The sequence below is a fragment of the Rousettus aegyptiacus genome, unplaced genomic scaffold (genome assembly GCF_014176215.1).
Source record: "Rousettus aegyptiacus isolate mRouAeg1 unplaced genomic scaffold, mRouAeg1.p scaffold_m13_p_5, whole genome shotgun sequence".
NCBI classification, from domain to species: Eukaryota; Metazoa; Chordata; class Mammalia; order Chiroptera; family Pteropodidae; genus Rousettus; species Rousettus aegyptiacus.
This window is the reverse complement of record NW_023416308.1, coordinates 118,615,074-118,633,788: the sequence shown is the minus strand read 5'-3', so window position 1 is coordinate 118,633,788 and position 18,715 is coordinate 118,615,074. Positions and strand designations below refer to the sequence as shown.

Sequence of the window (18,715 nt, the reverse complement as noted above, 5' to 3'; positions counted from 1 at the left end):
GCCCCCGACGCACACTCCCGCCGAGCCCGCCTCGTCTCCCTCCCAAGGCTCCGTACTCGTACGCCTCTAAGCCTTCCCGTTCCGGACTCAGTCCAGGCGGTGAAGTCCAGCGAAGCAGGTGGTGACCCCCCTGCTCGTCACCTGCTGCCAGGACGGGACCACCCGGCAGCGGCCGTGGGCCCGCCTCTCAGCCTCACTAACGCCCCGGACGCCTGAGTGCTGAGCACGAGTCACTCGTCCTGGGCCCCCAACCACCTCAGCAAAATGGGGGCCGGGGGGGGGTGAGGCTTGTTTTAGACACATGACGCACTGTGGTCGGTGTGCACGCATTTTTATTTAATTTTTAAATAACTTATCTCTCTCAGAAACAAAACCCTGAGGCTAAAGTGACACATCATCTGAGGTTCTCTTGACTGGAACAGTCGCGAGGACACAAGGGGCGTGTGCGAGGGCCGGCGACACCGAGGCTGGGGACAGCCGCCGCCCCGTTCCCAGCCGCAGACGGGGGACGGGCTGCCGCGGGCCGGGGCGCCGTCGGGAGCCGCAGCCAGGCATGAGCCCGGGGCTCCCGGGAGCCGGGGGCGGCCAGGGGCGTCAGGGCGGGGTCTCCGCAGCTTCCGGGGAACGGAAGACGGACGTGGCCTCGGTGAGGTCGCAGCCCCCGCGCGAGGTGGGGCGGGCCGGCCATGGGCACACGCGGACGCCGCTCTGGGCGCGTTCGTGGGTTCTCTGAGAGCTGGCCGGGCCGGACAGTGGGGATGTGCTCGTGCCCAGTTCCAGGGGAACAGAGGGTTCCTTCACCTCACGGCAGCACCCCAAGTTCAAATGCTGAAATTTCGGTTTTGACTGGGAGGGCAGGGAGGGGCTGGGACGCGGCCCTGGGCGGGGACGAGCAAGGGGACGCGGTGCCCCGGCCCAGCCCACGGCACGCCCGGGGAAAGGCCGACGGGCGCTGCCTGGGCCCTGGCGCTCGCTCCGTCTGCCGCCTCCGAGAGGCCTGTCGCCGGGGACCGAAAGCCAGCCCTTCCTGCCAGGGGCCCCTCGCCCGCCCGGCCCTGGTGGAGACAGCGTGGCTTTGGTCGCGCACTGTCACCAGCAGCAGCCACCAAGAACGGAAAGCACCCTGGGGCCGGCGCTGCCCGTGCCCACCCGCGTGCTCGGCGCGTGCGGAGGCCCGGCCGTCACGGCTCCTTCTCCTGCCTCCTGCTCTTCCTCTGGCTGGTCAGCTGGTCCAGCTTCTTATCCAGCCTCCTCTGGAGCTGGGCCCTCTTGGCTGGGTCCAGGGACCTGTCCTTGGCCCCACTGCCGGAGTACAGGACCCCTTCCCGGCTGATTCTCTGCCGGGCGTGGGCGCGCGCTCTCTCCCCACAGCCGTGGACCTGGGGACGTGACAGTCAGAGCTGGGCCGGGTGCAGACAGGGCCCTGCAGTTCTGCCCGTCACGGCTCAGGGACCGTGAAGGCCCAGCCTGAGCTCTCGGGGGCCCCTCCTCCTCCCGCGCGGGGGTCCTTCACCGCCAGGCTCCCCGGGGAAGGCTGGAGAACCCGCACCCTGCCCCTCACCCCCACGCTTGCCTCGGCCCTGACGCGTGCAAAACAAACCACTGTCTGTTTTCAGGGACTCGGCGCGCACGACCAGTACCGTTCACGTCGGCAGCGCGTCTGCCCGGGCCCCGGGGGGCCGGCCTACCTCGGGCAGGCGGTGGCTGGGGCAGTACCGGCGGCCGCAGTGCTGGCAGAGCTGGCCCAGGGTCGCCACGCTGGCCGCACACTTCGCAAGGCCACACGTGTTATCGGCCTTGACGACTGCCGAGACCAGGGCGTCGAAGTCCTCCTCGGGGGGCAGGTCTGCGGCCACAGGTCCTAGGGGAGAAAGTGTCACTCAAAGGGAAGAACAAAGAAGCCAGCAGAGAGGTCTCCCGCTGCGCCCGCGCGGGCCCCCGGCCTCCTGCTTCCAGGGTCACGGCCGCAGTGCACGTCCCTCTCAGTGCAGGAACCGGTCCCTGTGGCAGGTGTGAGCACACGGGCCTCCCAGAGGGGCTGGCGGCGTGTGGAGCGCCTCTGAAAAGTCCACCCCTTAACACATCAACTGTAAAAGCAAAATCCCCAAGCAAACTGCCACACTGGGGCAACCGTCAGATGAGCCGCCACGTGGGGCGCCAGAGGACCACAACCCGATGCGTGCGAACCTTCTGAACTTACGGGAAAAGGCTCGTGGGTGGGAGAGACACAAAGTTACACGTGGCTGTGACTGTAACATGCAGTTGTTGCATGTAACACGTTCGGAGACAAAGTGCACAGGAAGTGACGGGGAGGCGGGACCCAGGAAACCGGTGTCGACGACCTGGCCGCTGGCACAGGCGGGAGGTGCTGGTGCCGCCGCTCTCGTTACGCTCTGTGACGGGTCCGCCGCAGCGCCGGGCAGGCGGGTCAGAATGGTCGGCACGGCGGGGGACGCGGGGACAACTCTGACACCACTCGGGTCTCCCAGAGCCCCCCACCCCCCATTCACCTGCAAGCGCCGCGGCCTGCAAAAGCCATTTCAAACCTTCTGGGCAGGCACCTGCCCGTGGGGACGCAGCCCTCCCCCGCCCCGCAGACCGGGCTGCGCAGAGGGTTAAGCAAGCTCCAGCACACTGGACACTCCGGCCTGGCGGGCACCAGACGTCAGGAGAGCGGCGGCACAGACGTGCCCAGGAGCAGTACCAGGGGCTCGGGGGCTCTGGGCAGTGGCGAGCGTCCTCAGGCACACGGGGACCGGGCAGAGGGCGATGGGCCCGAATCCCAAACGGAATCCCGCAAGCGCGAGAACGGGCCGCCTGTGCCACGGGACCGCCGGCCGTCACTCGCCCGCGGCCCCCGCCCCCGCCGCCTCTGCTTCTCGGCCGCGGGGATCGCGGAGCGTGCAGACCGACCAGACAGGCGGGTTCAGAGTCGGGCGACAGGGGTTCTGAAGGTGGCCGACTGCGGCGCTTCAGACGCTGGTGGCTCAGCGCCCCCGAGACGGCGCCGTCTCCCCAGGACACCGTCCTCAACGGAGCGCACCGCGCACCTGCCCCCAGGACAGCCAGGGCCTCCTCGCGCACCCGCCCGGCACCGCCGCTGCCGCGTGCACCGCGTCCTCCGCACGCAGCCCGGGCGCCGCGGCCGCTCGCCACCCACTGCAGGACGGCTGCGGCCAGCCCTGGAGGCGGCTTCCAGAGCCACGGAGGCCGCCGGGCAGCTCGGCCCACGCGTTCACGGACAGGGGCGTCATGGCTTCGCCACGGGAAACGGCTGTGACGAGCTCACCCCAAAGTCCCCAGGTCCTCGAGCTCTGTGTGGGGGACACTCTGTCACAGAGCAGGACAGGAGGCCAGAGCGCAGGGTGCCACGCGGCTCCCCCGAGGACGGCCAGCGCTGCGCGGGCCGCGACAGCTCGGCCCTGGCCGGGCTGAGTCGGAGGGAGCAGGGTGGCTACCGCCGAGGTCTGTGACCGACCCTCCTGCCCCCGAGGCCCCTCCAGGCCTTCCCTGCAGCGAGCGCACAGGCTCTGCGGGCGGCAGGGTCACGGTGACCGCCCTCGGGGCTCAGTCCCCGCAGGTAACCCTAAGGCGCGACCACGGCACTGGACGGCGGCACCAGCGGGGGGACGTCCTCGCTCCCAGGTGGCAGGCGGGTCCCAAGGGGTCCATCGCCAGGTCAGGGGCCACCACCAGGTCAGGGGCCACCCCGGCTGCCCTCCCTCCTCAGCACCCGGCCCGACTTACCTTTTGCTTCTTTTTTCTTCTTCTTTCCCGGCAGCTTCCGCAGCCCCGAGCCCGCAGCCCGCCGGCCCTCCGGGGCCGGCTGCTCCTGGCTGCCCCGTGCCCGTTCCAGCCTCTCCAGGTGCAGCGCCCTCAGGTCCAGCTGGCTCCCGCCGCTCTGCCCACTGACAGGGGGCTCCGTCTGCGCGGGGCTGGGGGGCTCGGGCCGGGGAGGGGCTTGGCCGGCGGCGCCTGCGGGAGGCGGCGCACCAGGCGGGGCCTTCTTGCTCACCGTGATGAACCTGGCCCTGCCCTCCCCGGCGCTGCCGTGCCTCAGCCCGTGCTCCTCGGCCAGCTGGTGGACGCGCATCCTGTCGTGCGAGTTCAGGGAGGCAGGAAACTCCAGCTGCGTCCGCTCGCTCGCCAGGAACTCCGCTATCGCCGTCCGGAGGTGGTCTGCGCCGTCGCCGCCCTCCGCCCCGTCTGCGCTGCCCCCGCCGAGGCCAGGCCGCGGACGGGGCGCGGAACCCACCGGCTTCCCACGCGCCGTCCTCCGGGCCGGCCGGGCAGCGGCTCTCGCCGCCCCAGCTGCCTCCTGCTGCCCGCCTCCGGGCTTCCTGGCAGGCGCGGAAGAGCCCGGACCCTGGGCCCCCCCGTGGGAATAGTTCTCGGGGACGATGCCGTCGAGGTACTCGAAGGCCGAGCGCACCTCCGCGTGCTCGGTGAAGTAGGCCACCAGGGTCTGCAGGAAGGCGTGGCTGCTGACAGTGCGGGAATCGCAGACCAGCGCCACGTGGCGCCGAGCGCGGGTGACGGCCACGTTGATCCTCCGGTCCTCGGCCAGGAAGCCGACCTCCCCTGAAAACAAGGCAGGAGCGAGCAGAGGGGCAGGTCTAAGGCGAGGAAAAGGAAGCCAGCCCCCCGCCCTGACCAGCAACGACCGAGCAGGGTCAGCTCCACGATGGCCCCTCTGCCCCACCTGCCACCCCCCCGGCACCGCCTGACTCGCTGCCCTGAGGCACCGAGGTGACGCCGAGGCTGCTCAGGCACCTGCTGGCTTCCCACTGCTTCTCGGGGCGGGCCCGCGGCCCCCGATTTGTGCTTGGGAAGCTGTGGGGCTGCGGCTCCTCTCCAAGTGAGTACGAACCCCGCCCCCAGCCCAGCCCCGGCCCAGCCCGGGGGCCGTGAACGTGGCTGCAGCGGACACACGGGGACGGCACGGGACCTTCTTCCTCCCACCACGGGTCACCTCCCTCTCAGCCGTCCTCGACCTTCCACTGAAAATGCTAACAAAGCCCGTTAACTAAGACCTGTTTCTGGGTACGATCTTTTCACCCAGTGGAACACCCACAAGTCCACGGCACAGAAACCGCACCGAGGCCAGAGACGAGCCCTGGGCTTGGAGGGCGCCACCTGCTGTGGGGGTCCAGGCTGCCCGGCCCCCTCGCTCCCGGCCCGCCCCCCAAACACACACGTGTGCCTCTAAGTCTCCACGCCGCTCCCCGTGCCGGGAACGCCTTCAGAGGCCGCTGATGTTGGTGACGCCCCTAGCGGGTCCCCACGCGGCCCCATCGCACTCACCCACTGTCCCTTGCGCTTGCGGCCGGCTCGCAGAGGACAGAGCCAGTGCCCTGTGGCCACACGCCCAGCAGCCGGCGTGGCCGCCAGCATGAATCCAGCCCGCGCCCCGGGGAACTGACGGGCCCCAGGCCTGGCGGCGCCCCGTACCCTTTCTGTTGGATCTGACGAAGGACAGCACCACGGCCTCCTTCTCGCGGCCCTGGAAGCCATCGACGGACTTGATTTCCAGCTCGGGGAGCTTGTGAGAGAGGCTCTGCCTCAGCAGGTCCACCTGAACACCAAGCAAGGCCGCGGCCTCAGCACCGGCCGGGCGGCTACGACGCCTGCTCTTCGACTCGGCGGGGCTCTCGGGCTGCAGAACCCTCGGGAACCCCGAGGAGCCTCACGGGGAGGGAGCCCCCACGACCACCCATCTCGCGGGGAACACGACAGGCCCCTCGACAGACGTGACGCCCACGGCGCCTGACGGCCCTGTGTGGGGCCTGCAGGCCAGGTGGGGCAGCAGCCGGTCCGCGGACCACCGCCCCTGAAAGCAGGGAGAGAGACGGGAGCAAAGGAGCGACCGCCTGCTGGCCCTGCTCCTGCGGCCACCTCCACCTTCTCCAGGGGACGCCGCCCCCTCCCGCACTCCGCGCGGCGACGGCGTCGCGGTGTTCCGCGGAGCCGAGCCCGCCCCGCCCCAGGGACAGGTGAGCACCCCAGGTCCCTGCCACGGGACTGGCTCGGGGGTGGGGACAGCCTGAGCCAGACCAGCAGGGGTCAGAGCTGAGACCCTCGTGGAAGATGCCGTCGAATGACCAGCTGGGCCCCTGGGGCTGCCTGCGGGGTCGCTGGTCACCAGAACCAATGAACTCGCCCTGATCCTCTCAGCCCCTTCGGGCCGGTCGGGTCCCAGTGACGTGCACACGGAGACGCAGGGCCCTCGCACCTGGAGGTTGTACGGCGTGATGACGGCGATGTCGCTCGCCCGGACACCGGCATCCACCAGGGCCTGGACGTGCAGACTGACGAGGCGCACCTCCCCTGGAGGGACACAGACCGGGGACGCCGCGCCGACCGCCAGCGCCCGCGATGCCGTTTCAGGCGCCTCTGGCCCCGGGCCACGCCCACGCCCCGGGAGCCCGGAGGCTGAGCCAAGGGCCACCAGATTCAGCAGGCGGCCAGGGCGGCACACGGGCGCTGGGTCGGGGGGTGGCCGTGCCTCCTGCGGGTGGCTGTGGTGTGAGCGGGGCCGAGCGGACTGGTGCCAAAGGCCGGGTGAGGACCGCGTCCTGCGGCCACGCCAGGCAGGGCTGGGCCACTCCGCTCCGGACCCAGAGCCTTGCCCCAGACACCGTGCTCTCCCTGAGCATCAGGGACCTTGAGACCCCAGCTCAGACCTCCCACAGCTGCTCAGTGCTGAGCTCCACCGCCCCGCAGCTCGGCTCCGCGCCAAAACCAGCAGCGTGGAGGGACCTGTGCGTTGAGAGGTCCCCCGGGCCAGAAACGCGGGCCCCCGCGAGCTCACCAGGGTTCCCCTTGGACTGGTCGCCGTCCCCCTCCTGCTCCAACAGCCCGCAGCCGGCCGTGTCCACGAGCAGCAGGGGGATGCCCGTCTCCTCCGTGGCGGCCACTCCCGGGAGGTCCCTGCACAAAGGCAGAGACCCACGTCTCCCCTCCTCCCACGGGAAAGCGGGGGCCCAGCCACGGGCAACAAGGACTGCAGCCCCCACCCTGGCCCCCCAGGGCACGGCCCTTCTCCCTTCCAGAACCCAGGCTTAGAGCCAACTGTCTCGGATCTCTCAGTGACACGGGCTCAGTGGGCACGGAGGAACCGAGCAGGGGAGGCCGGTCACTCACCGCAGGAGGTGCCCGGCCACAGAGGGGTGCGCCGTGAGCTGCCCGTGGTACAGGGCCTGCGAGGCCCACTGCATGATGGCCCGGTGCATGCGGTACTGCACGGTCAGCGTCCGCACCGCGCCCGCGCCGTGCGCCTCGGCCAGGCGCTCCATCAGGCTGAGCGACAGCCCCGCCCGCGCGGCCCTGCGCCCAAGAGGACAACGTGCGTCACCGCGTCCGGCTTGGCACCGGGAGCCAGAGGGCGGCCGCCCTCAAACCTCAGCACCCGCCTGCCCCCCGTTCTCAGCTGAAGTTGAGGGGGTGGCCGACTGAGTGACAGCCCCCAAAACCGCCCACATCCTAGCCCTGGGGCCTGTGAGCACGTGACAAGAGGAACTTGGCAGATGTGACGGGGCGAAGGGTCTGAGGTGGGGAGCGGGGCCTGGACGACCACGGTGCCCGCAAGGCGGAGGCGCGGGGTCGGAGCAGGTGACGGGGCTGAAGCAGCGTGGGGGTCCGGAGGGGGGGCCCGGTTAAAGACACGGGAAACGGCAGGCGGGGCCTGGGCCTGGAGCCCGTGGCGGGGACGGGGACGCGGCCCTGCCCACACTGCGACCGCCGCCCCCGAGACGGGCTCCGGGCGCGTGCGCTGCGGACTGCATGCTAACAGGTCTGCGGTGCTTGAGCCTGTGGCGCTCTGTCACAGCAAGGGCGAGCCGGTCCAGACGAGCCGCGAACCCCAGGGCGCGCTGACGACAGCGCCCGGCCTGCGCTCGCTCGCTGACCCCCACCGTGGCCCGCGAGGCTGCCGGGAGGGGCCGAGACGCAGAGAGCTTACGCCGCCGGCCCACGGCCGCTCGGCCAGGGCCACAGGGCCAGGGCCAAGGCAGGCGGCCTGGCCTCCGGGCCCCCCTCACCGCCAGGGCACACCGTGCCCCCCGAGGTGACGACACCGAACCCGGGGGCGAGGACCTCACTGTGTCAGGGGCGCTCCCTCTGCTGCCTCACGGCACCTCTGCAGTTAAGCTTTCTAGGTAGAGATCTCTGCTAAAAACACTTCCCGCCAAGGACGGGGCGTGGCGAGACTGCCAGGCCCGGCCGCAAGCCCAGAAATGCCCGGCACGACGCCACCCAACATCGCCTCGGACCGCCCCGCGTTCTCCAGGGACACGATGAGGTCCCCGCTCCCTGAGGGCACAGAGCTAAACTGTCTCCACACAAAGCCTCCCTGAGGGACAAACCCCTTTTCAGACTTCCCTTGGGGACCTGCTCAGGGAACAATCCAGAATGAACACCCACTGCGCCCTCCCTCGGCAGACTCCTGAGCAGACCCCACCCCGGGAGGACGCCTCCCACAGGACGGCCCTGGGACGCACATGCCCCATGCCCCCCATCCACCCCAAGGTCTCCCTGCCAAGTCCTCACTCTCGAGGACCATGTCTGACGCCTGTCTCTCTGCGGCTGCCTGACCTGCACCACGCCCCTCGGCTCCGGGACCCTGCTCCCTCAGGGACTCGGCCCTCTAGGGTCCCCTCCCGGACATAGACTGTGGAGCCAGCTTGCAAGAGGCCGGTCCGTCTGAGGAGACCCCAGGCCTCCGGGACTCGCGATCCGGTTGGGAAGATAAGCGGGTAAAGCGATGAACACACGCGACTGCCAGGAAGTGCCGAGCGAGCCACAGCGAGGGACCTGACGGTGACGGGGATGCCACCGAGACGGGCGGCCACGGGAGGCCACACGGAGGGCGCACCTGAGCACCCGAGCGGAGAACTAAGTCAGGGAGGGCAGGGACGGAGCGGTCCAGACTGCGGTCGGCGAGGACGGAGGCCAGCGAGGCCAGCCGGTGACCGAGGGGAGTGGGGCGCGGGGCGCGGGGCCGGGCGCTGGCGGCGACCCCTCCCCGCGGAGGCCGAGCCTGCCCACCGCACCAGGAAGCGCTGTGTCCCCGCGGCAGGCGGAGCTGCGTTTGCCGAGTCCCTCCCTGTGTCCTCTACCAAGGGCCCGCGGGTGCGTCTGCGCAGCCCAGAGGCAGTGGGCGCAGCCCGCGGAAGCGGCCGGCGTGGACGCCGCGCAGCATGGACACACGCACCGGCCGCCTGACCCGTTGGGGGCGCGCAACACGGACGGAGCACGCGGCCAGGTTCTCGGGCCAGCAAGACAAACGCGACACGGCCCCCAACCCCAAGGTCACAGTCTGAGCGACAGATGGGTAAATGGGCAGGTGCGGCAGTGCGGGGTAGGAGCTGTAATCGGACAGGCCCGGGGCAGCGCGTCCGGGGCAGCCTGCGGGGCCTGGGGCTTCCGGGCTGGACCTCGAGGGACCCGACAGGGGTGGCGTGTGGGGGGCAGAGACAGGCGCGCAAGCAGAGGGCTCTTACTTGTGAGAGACTATGGTGGGGGGCAGCTGCTTGTGGTCGCCAGCCAGGATGCACTTTCTGGCCTTCAGCAGGGGGATCCAGCAGCTGGCCTCCAGGGCCTGTGAACACTCGTCGATGACCACTATGTCGAAGTAGCCGTCGGGCAGCAGCTTCAGGGGGCCGTCGTCGGAGGCGCCTGGCGGAAATCGGGGCCGTGAGCCTTCACAGAAGGCACTGGCTGGGTCACGACCACACCGGGAGAGCCCGCTGTTCCACGACCCAGCCCTGCGTTAAGACCGCAGGTAATAAACTCGCGTCTCAGAATACAGACCTGTGGCTCCTGCCCACTCGTGTTTAACGTGAAGGGCATGTCCCCGGCCACGGGCCACTCCAACGTGACAATCACCAACATCCATCACCCCCTTGGGGCTGTGCGCCCAAGTCCTTGGAAGGCTGTCTCATCCCTAAACACTGTTCCTTTATCATTTTCTGCATCTAGAACTTAATTAATTCTCCCCTAAGGCGTTTTCTTGGCCGTACAGAACTATCTCCTGCTGAGCGTTCACTCACAGACAAAACCTCCACGTGTCTGACGACACCACACCCCCCCCCAGACCCCCCGTCCTGGAGCACAGAGCCGGGCAGCGCGGGTTCAAGTGCGGGCAAGACCTGGCCCCGCACGACTCTCTAAACGGCAGTGGGGCCTTGGGCGAGCCGCCCGCCCCGAGCCTGTCCCCGTCTTCAAAACAGTGAGAGGATGCCAGGAACAACTCCATGGCTGTAAATTCAACAGCTCAGACTAAGCGGACGAAGCCGTCAAAGACGGACGTTCACTCAGGAGGAACCTGAACGTCCCGCTCAGTGAAAGAAATTACACCTGCAGTTAAAAACCTCTCCACGAAGGGGACCCGGGCCCAGAGGCTTCGCTGGTGAATTCTACCCGACAGCGAGGGCCAGGCTGCACAGTCTCCCAGCAAACTACGGCACGGGGAGCACCGCGGGGCACGGGGAGCACCAAGGCGTGGGGAGCACCACCGGGCCCCGCCCTCCTCACCCGTGTTTGTGGCCAGGACCACGTCTGCGGCCGTGAGGCTCTCCAGCATGGCTGCCTCTTCCCTGTCCTTCAGCTCTTTCCTCAGCAGCTTGATTTCGTTCCGAAGGTTGCTTTTCTCTCTCTTATCCTGGGTCTTTGTGTTTTTCACCTGCAAAGAAAAGCAAAAAAAAAAATCATCATTTTGACACAACCCGACACGCACTTAGCTCTTTTTGATTCACAAAGTGCTTTTATTTACAAGGAGTTGGTTCACCTCAGTAAGTCCTTAAACGGCACTTGAAAAGTCAAAACATTTCTTAAAGGAGCAACACACACACAGGTGACTAAGCCCCCGGCACCCTGCCTGGCCCGAATGCCACCGTCACCCGCACGGAGGCGGCACCAATGGGAGCCCGGGCGCTCCCAGCAGGCGGCGTTTTAACTGAGACCTCGGGGGAGACGGGGGTTGGGCCCAGCCCGCCCCGCGGTCACTGGGCCGGCTCAGGGGAGGAGAGGCGGTGGCCAGCTCAGGACCTGGTCTCAGCAGCTCGCAGACGGGGAGGATGCGCTCCACCTGTTACACTCCAACTGCCAGGTTAAAACCATTTCCTTCTGCCCCCAAAACGCTTACCTAAACCCCATGTTACTCTACACTCAAGACTGCGCATAACCGGCCTCCCTACCTGTGGTTTCTGCTTCGGAGGACAGGGCTCCGGCAGGCGCGGCAGGGGGGGCCTGCTGTGCCAAGCTTAGGAAAGACAACCCTGAAACCGCCGGCTGAACCAGGAACAGGAGATGCAGGGCTCGCCCTGCCCGCACGCCCGCCGGCCCCAGGACGGCAGCCCCTCGCCATCCCGCTCCTCTGCGGGCTACCGGGAAAGGCCGACCGCGGCACTGGCCCTGTGACGCCGTGAGGCCGGTCCATGGTGACCGCACACGTGGCAGGGCATTTGAGGACATTAGGGCCAGCGTGTGAACTGCGGAACCAAAGACCTCAGAAGTCCTGGACCGCACGAGAAAGCGCCGCCTAAAATCGCCATCGCTCACCGGTCCTTTCACAAAAATGATGGAAAACAGACCGAAACACTGGGGAGCTGAGTGCTTTCTGACTTTTTATCTTCAGGCTTCATTATTTTATTGTTTTGCTTACTGACGTCACCCAGACTTGACCAGACGCGAGGGGTACGTGAGAGCAACGTTCCCTTTAAGACAATCCGTCACCCGCTCGTGAAACCACCCGGGAGACGGCTGAGCCCTGAGACTTGCCGACTCCACGTCTCCACCAACGGGGGTGGCACCGCGTTTGGAGTCATCAGAGTCGGCAAGGCCAGGGGGCAGGGGCACAAGGCAGGGGACAGGGGACGAGGCCAGGGGACAGGGGACGAGGCCAGGGGACGGGGCGTGGGGCAGGTCGCTGCGGAGCCTGCCCGGGTGGAGCCACCGGCGGCTGAGGTACGTACGAGGGCCTGATAGATGTCCCTCCTGATGTCTGCGATGATCGGGGCGCTGTCGCCCCGCGCGAGGACCTCGTCGAGGCAGTGCTGCTGGACGGAGCCCAGGAGGCGGGCGGGGTGGCCGAGGCGCAGCGTCCGCAGCCCGCAGCGGGCCAGCCGCTCCAGCAGGTTGTCCACGGCGGTGTTGGACGGCGCGCAGCACAGCACCTGCGGGGTCGGCGACGTCTGTTTTAGTGACAAACCTAAGTTCACACTGAGACAGACAGAGAGCTTCGCAGGCAAGGAGAGCAGGGTGGCGTGTGTGTGACTGGTGACGTCGAGGTGTGACCCTACAGCCGTAGGGACGGGGGCCGGGCCCACGGGACCCGGGCCCCTCCGCGCCCCCGCACCCCCAGCACGGGCCTGAACTCGGGGCACGAGGACCGCAGGGTGCAGGACCGACGGATCCCGGCCTGTGGCCCGGTCGACGACCACGGCTTCCGGCCTCGGGGAGCCGGCACGGGGGCCTTCCCCAGGGACTCAGCCCGCGCTCCTGAGCATGCTCCCACGTCCCACACGGCTGTCAGGGGTCAAAACGCACCCACCAACCCTCCATCAGCACATGCCGAGAGCGTCCTGACGTCTGGAGTCACCTGCCCACCTTGCAGCCCCGTTTCACGGCCTGGACGATGATCTCCACCACGGTGGTGGTCTTTCCGGTGCCGGGCGGCCCGTGGATGATGGCGAGCTCCTTCTGGGACAGCGCGAACGAAACCGCTTCCTTCTGGGAGGCGTCCAGGGAGGCGTTGCTGAGCACGGGCGGTGCTGCGGGAGGCGCGGGAGCATCAGGCCAGCCCCGCCCTGGCCTCCCTCTCGCACAGATGGCACCGAGGGACATGCCCGAGGAGGGAGGACGCTGGACCAGTCAACACAAAATCAACCCGCTGTGTTTCCAAAAGGTTTGTCCAGAACAGGAATCGGCAGGCGACGGACCACAGCCCGAGGCCGATTCGAGGGCCGGTCTCCCGGCCACGGCCACGGCGCCCTGTCACACATCGTCCCCAGCCGCCTGCGGCCACAGTGGCCCGCAGCGCCCGAGGCACCTCCAGGCTGTGCCGTCACTGACGACGTCCGTCAGCGCACGCCCCGGGAGGACAGACCTTTCTCGAGTTGACGTTTCTTGGAACACATCTGCTTCTACCACACCGTCCCTTTCTGAGTGCCCATAAAATGACAAAAACGAATGATAAAAAGGAACTACTCGCGAATTCCGGGACTGGGCTACTGCTCTGACTCTTTCGCGACCAGGACTAACGAGTCGCTCCGTGGGCTCTGCGCCCCCAGTGCGGGACCGCTGGCAGGAGCTGGCTCTGCCGCGGCAGCGTCTGCCCCACGGTGACACCCGCGGGCACGAGGCATGGACCGGGACGGGTGGGGCTGTGACGCCCTTGGGAAGCGGTCACGCCCCGACCCGCAGTCCAGGGCCACTCACCGCTCCACGGCCCATCCCTCCATCCTTAGACAGCAGCCACGGTCAAGACCCACCACGCTCCCTAAAGCGTGGCGAGTGCATTGCCGACTCCGGTTCCGGCACGGAGTGGCCTCTCCACGGATACGTGGCAGGAACAAAACCTCACGGAGACGTGCACGCCTTTAGAAAACAGACCACGCGGTCCCCGCGCCTAAAGCCGAGGCGACGCCGGGGGTAGCCACACAGGGGCCACACAGGGCGGCTGTGGGACGGCCCCGGGTGCGAACGGACGGGAGCCCGGCGGGGAAAACGGGCCGCGCCCACAGCACGAGTTACGGGCAGCCACTCGAGCCGGCGCCACGGCCCTCCGGAAAACGAGGGTGTTCGGGAACGCGCGTGTGTGTGCGCACGTGTGAGTGTGCGTGTCCGTGCGTGCTCACACGTCTGCATGTCAAACGGACCCAACGCTCCACGTGGATGCGGAAAAGCCCAGAAATACATGCAAATGCTAGTGAAGCGAACCAAACGGCAGCTTCGGAGTGACTGTTTCCGTTTGTCTGCATATTGTCAAGTTTTCTGCGGTTAACACGTATCGCCCTTACAATCAGATGTACGCTGGCTTCAATCTGAAGAATGCTGAGGAAATAACCAGACGAGTTTTCAAACCAAAAACAGAACGCTCTGAAGCATACCGCGAAATCAGCGCAGCGTGCCGAGCGGGAAGAAATCCCTCTGCAGCTCAAAACACGGCCTCAGGGGCCTCAGAAAGAACGTTTCGGACCCACCAACCGGGGGAGGAACGCTGCTGCCGAGGACCAGAGAGAGCCCTGTCCATGCAGGTCACAGACATTTACACACACAAACGCGGCAGCTTTCTTCTGACTGTGTGTTCTCAAACTCTTGCCAAAACGGCCCAAGGTCATGCTGTCCTCGATACTTTCTGCAGCGACTTTAATCGGAAAAGAAAAAGCCAAAGTTCTTACGTATCTCGCTGGCCGGGCTAGGGGCGCGGCCACCAAAGAGGACCTCGATGAGCGAGCACGCGGGGCCGGAGTGGTACTTCTTCAGGGTGACCAGCGCCCTGCCCGGGGAGGAGACGGAAGTGAGTTTAGTGGGAACCGGAGTCTCCCTCGGTGCGGGGGCGCCGACCCCCCACCACCGCCTGCGGCTCCCCTCCTCCCCCAGGACAGGGGCATGCGGGCTGGAGCTGTGTTTAAGGAAAACGTCACGTGCAATTTGCAGTCAGACACACGCACCTTTTCAGGCGCTTGTAAGTGACGTCATTGGCAAGTTTCAGTAGTCGGTAGGATTTCTCTTGGTCCAAGCTCAGCTGGAAATCATGGGACTCATCAAAGGCCACCGTGACCGACTTCTGGGCGACCCGAGTCAGGACTCCAGTGGCCAGCTGACCGCCTTCGTCATACAGACCCACTATGTCGCCTGTAGAAACAAAGACTCGGTTACATAAACACTGAACACAGTTAAATGTAAATCGTTTTATACAATAAATTCCAGCACGCCTCCGATATTGTGTGTTACTTTCTTTAGAAATGCAATCGGTAGAAGTAAAAACAAAATTTTAAACATCTAAAACAAACATGGAAATTGACTTGAAATCAATTAACTGCCTGAGACAAACATAACAGTCAATAAATCACTTGAAGTGCCTACTCCGCGCCAGGCACTGGCCTGGGTACTGGTCTGACTGGAAATAAAGCAGTCCCGGCCCCCAGGGAAGGAATCAGAGAAAGAAAGGCCGCAATCTATCAGACGCCAGTGTTGAGGGCTCTCAGGACAGATGAAGACCAGGGAGGGGACGGAGACATTTGGGGGTGCCGCCGTGGAAACAGCTTGCAGTAACGGCCTCTCCGAGCGGCTACGGGTGAGCGGGGGGCCCTGGATGAAGCGGGGACCACGCGCACATCTGGGGAGAACGTTCCAGAAGGAAGTGGCGCACTGATGAAGGAGGGACGGCGGTTGTTCACTGCCCGCTCCACGCGGCTCTCCCCACCTCCCGTGAGACCTGTTCGGTGATTCGCCCATCTGCCAGGTGACCCTGAGGGGTCTCCCCTGACACCAGGGATGGAGCACGTGGCCCACGCCAATCAGTGCTTCGCATGGCGCTGGCCATGGTGACTGTCCGGGGGCGGTGGTGTGGGACCGAATCGGAGCCCCCGGGACGCAGCGAGTCTTTGGCTTAGGCGCCTGGGGAAGGAGCCCCCGCTCTGGCCGGACCCGGACCCCGGGGGCATGTGGGGCTGCGACTGCTCCCACGTGGCGCCTGAGAAGGAGGCCAGCCCAGAAGGGGGCGAAGCCGGGAAACGAGGACAGACTCAGTCCAGGCGACGGCCTCCGGGCCCGGACGCCAACCTGCCCGCAGCGCAGCGGACGCGGCCCTTCCGGAACGCGGACAGCTCCGACGGACAGAATCCACTCTGAGAGAAAGCCAGGGCCCCGCAGCTGTTCCCACGCCCGCACTCCACTCGCGTCCACACACGTGTGCCACGCGTCGCCCGGGCGCATTTCCAGCCCTGGCTGTTTTTCCTCTGGGCGACACGTTTCCATCGCACCTTGAACCTCTTTCTCTTGTCCCCTTCCCCAACTCTTAAAGGCAAACATCAGGTGGCAACAATGCTCTCGGGACAGAGGTCAGGTTCTACGTGCAGGGCCTGCCACAGGGACCCCCGACCCTACTGTGGCTTCCCCACGAGTGCCCTGAAATAGGATCCCACATTTTAAAATCTATATCTCTAAGGTATCCCTTAAAACTGCTCCTCTGAAGATGAAAAATAACGAGTCATCTGAATTTGACCAATAGCTATAGCAACACGTCAGATTTCCAGCTGGCTTCTTTTCCTCATAAATGCCACTTCCTCCGACTTCCTGTTTATCAATTAGTCCTCAATCTCTTAGGTTGTTCACCCCACAATGCTTATTAACTGAATATACATTTTTACCTTTCTGTTTTCAGAGTTTATAAGCCACCTGCATGGACATTCAATCCTACGCCTTTAATCCTGACAGGCCAAAAGGCACACCTGTGATCCCCCTAGCCCCGGTCAGGTCAACCCACGTCGACTGGCCACTTGTAACCCAGTCCTTATAAGAACACAACTCAGAGTCTGAAGCCAGCAACATTCAGTCACGTGCCAACATCAGAAAGCACACACCGGAAGCAAAGCTGTTACTGGGAAGCACCCCCGCAGACACGTATCTCCGGGGCTCGAAGGTGACCAGCAGCCGTCCGTACAGCCCGGTCCGCTGGCTGGACACCTGCAGCTTCAGCAAACAGACGCCCCGGGTTTGGAGCTCTTTCAGGGAGACGTTTTCCTGCCAGGACCTGGAAGACACCCAACGTGAAACGTCAAGATCCATACTCCACCAGTTTTTACTTCCGCCCAAGCACGAGGAATGTATAAGGAAGAGAAAGACAAAGATGCGCGCACAGGCTAAATATGACCCAGCGTCGTCATTCTGGACCTGCCCCCTGCCACCCCTGCCTCCCCTAGTGCAGGTCACACCTCAGCCCTTCTCCTAGTCACCCAAGAAAGAACCTTAGGTCACCTTCACCTTCTCCGCTCTCTCCCCACATGCTGGTTCCCATGTGCCATGAAGCCCCATCGGACCCCTCCCATTTTAAGCCTGCACCCACCTCTGCCTCTCACACGCCCCTCCAGAGCCCTGGCTCAAGCCTATACCACTGAGCGTCGACTAACCAGACCCTCCTGACCACCTCACCTCTGGGCTCTCCCCCTCCAGTCGGCAGCAGCAGCACCGGAGTGATCCTCCAAAAATGCAAATCTATTCGCTCCTCCCCCCAACCTGCTTGGCTGCACCGAGGACCAGCCTCTGCACGGGACTACAACACAAACTACGAGGCCCTTCTCACCCCGACGCCCACTTATCTTCTCACGGGCGCACTGTGCACATGATTCCGTGCTGAGCACCTGACTTTTAGCAGGGCACTTCATTCTCACAGCAAACCTGTGCGGTGACAATGGCCCCATTTCGCAGATAAGGTAACTAAGGCTCAGAGACGTAACCTGCAAAGTCATGCAGCCAGAAATAAAGGAGCTGGGATTCTACTTAAGTCAGTATGGGGGCAAAGCTCTGAGCTGTCATGATCAAAACCTCCCAAACAAACGCCATCGATGTATGTAGTACAATGGATAGTTGAGTGCAAACTGCAATCAGACTGCCTGACCTCAGGGCCTGACTCTATCTGTATCACCTAGGGCAAGTTACAGGTAGTTTGCAGGCTTTCTGTCTCAGCCTTCGACATAAAATGAGAATAACAGTAAGGTACTTCATGAAACTGGCACAAGGTTTAAAGGAATTAACGTACGTGGTGCGCTTTCACAGCCTCGATAAGTGTTAGCTGGCAGCGTTTCAGCCAAATGAATATTCTGGTTCCGAAATAAGCCTGCTGTCTCCTGGCCCCGGTCCTTACACACAGCCAGGGCCTTCCTCCCCACATCTCTTCCGGGAATGCTGCCCGACTCGCATCCACCTTCACTCATTTTTCTGCAAGCTGTGCTAAGGCCCCACCTCCTCCCTGAAGCCATCCTTAACTTAACCCTCCCCAGGGTCAACTGTTCTTCCTCCATGCTTCCACCGCACTTTCTCCCGCACTCACCGAGGTAGCGGCTGTCACCCTGAAGGGAACTGTTTACGCGTCCTACCCCTTTGCTCATACCCAGGGTCCACGTGTCTATCAAATCATTGTGTCTTACTCGGGGCTGACAAAGACTAGATGCAAACGTTTACAAAGTGGACCGACGAGGAAGAGGGCTGGGAACACGCTGGGGATGGAACTGGGGGGACAGAGGCAGGGCCTAGGAGTGAAAGTTCAGGGGGTGGGGGAATCTCAGGTCGAGAAAAAAACAGGTTTCCTAGGGGTCCAAAACCTGGACGGGCTGCCCCGGGACGGGAGGTGGCCAGGTTCCCCTTAGGAGGCAGCCGAGCCCCTCCAGAACCGCGGTCCGGACTCGGGGGGGTCAGGAGAGCAAACTCCTCCCGAAGCCGGCCAGGCGGAGTTCCCGGAGGCTCTGCGCAGGTCTGAGCGGAACAGGGCTGGGGGAGCGGCCAGACCGACCCCGAGGGTATGGGTGGCGTTCGTACCTGCGCTCCTCGACCTCCGCGTCCCTCTCGAGTTCCAGCAGATCTAACTGCTTGGTCACAAAGCTCTCCACAGCCCCCGAGGACATCGCTGCAGCTCAGCGTCGGGCCCCGAGCTGCGGGCGTCCGGCGGCCGTGCATGAAGATGTTCCCCGCCGGGCCGGTGCGTCGACGCACCAGG

At 65.1% G+C, this 18,715-nt stretch overlaps 1 protein-coding gene across 2 annotated transcripts; it reads right to left on the bottom strand.

The window, feature by feature from the left end:
* Positions 1-314: 314 nt before the first annotated feature.
* Positions 315-18,710, bottom strand: IGHMBP2 (immunoglobulin mu DNA binding protein 2). Of its 2 annotated transcripts, XM_016131730.2 has the most exons (15): positions 18,538-18,710; positions 16,587-16,756; positions 14,673-14,856; positions 14,400-14,497; positions 12,607-12,770; positions 11,973-12,173; positions 10,534-10,681; positions 9,501-9,675; positions 7,144-7,326; positions 6,812-6,930; positions 6,233-6,327; positions 5,452-5,575; positions 3,748-4,581; positions 1,689-1,861; positions 315-1,379 (listed from the first exon to the last, which is right to left on the bottom strand). In XM_016131730.2, the coding sequence occupies exons 1-15, from the start codon at positions 18,621-18,623 to the stop codon at positions 1,182-1,184; spliced, it is 2,952 nt and encodes a 983-aa protein (XP_015987216.2). In that variant the 5' UTR covers positions 18,624-18,710; the 3' UTR covers positions 315-1,181. The 2 variants fall into 2 exon arrangements, with proteins under 2 accessions (XP_015987216.2, XP_036076864.1); XM_036220971.1 differs by lacking the exon at positions 7,144-7,326.
* Positions 18,711-18,715: the final 5 nt, after the last annotated feature.

Excerpts from the sequence above, each read along its gene's own strand:
- IGHMBP2 (XM_016131730.2), bottom strand. The coding sequence starts at position 18,623 with ATGTCCTCGGGGGCTGTGGAGAGCTTTGTGACCAAGCAGTTAGATCTG. Across the intron at positions 14,498-14,672 it reads ACTTACAAGCGCCTGAAAAG|GGCGCTGGTCACCCTGAAGA; the intron begins GTGCGTGTGTCT and ends CTCCCCGGGCAG. Across the intron at positions 12,174-12,606 it reads CCGTGAAACGGGGCTGCAAG|GTGCTGTGCTGCGCGCCGTC; the intron begins GTGGGCAGGTGA and ends CCGACCCCGCAG.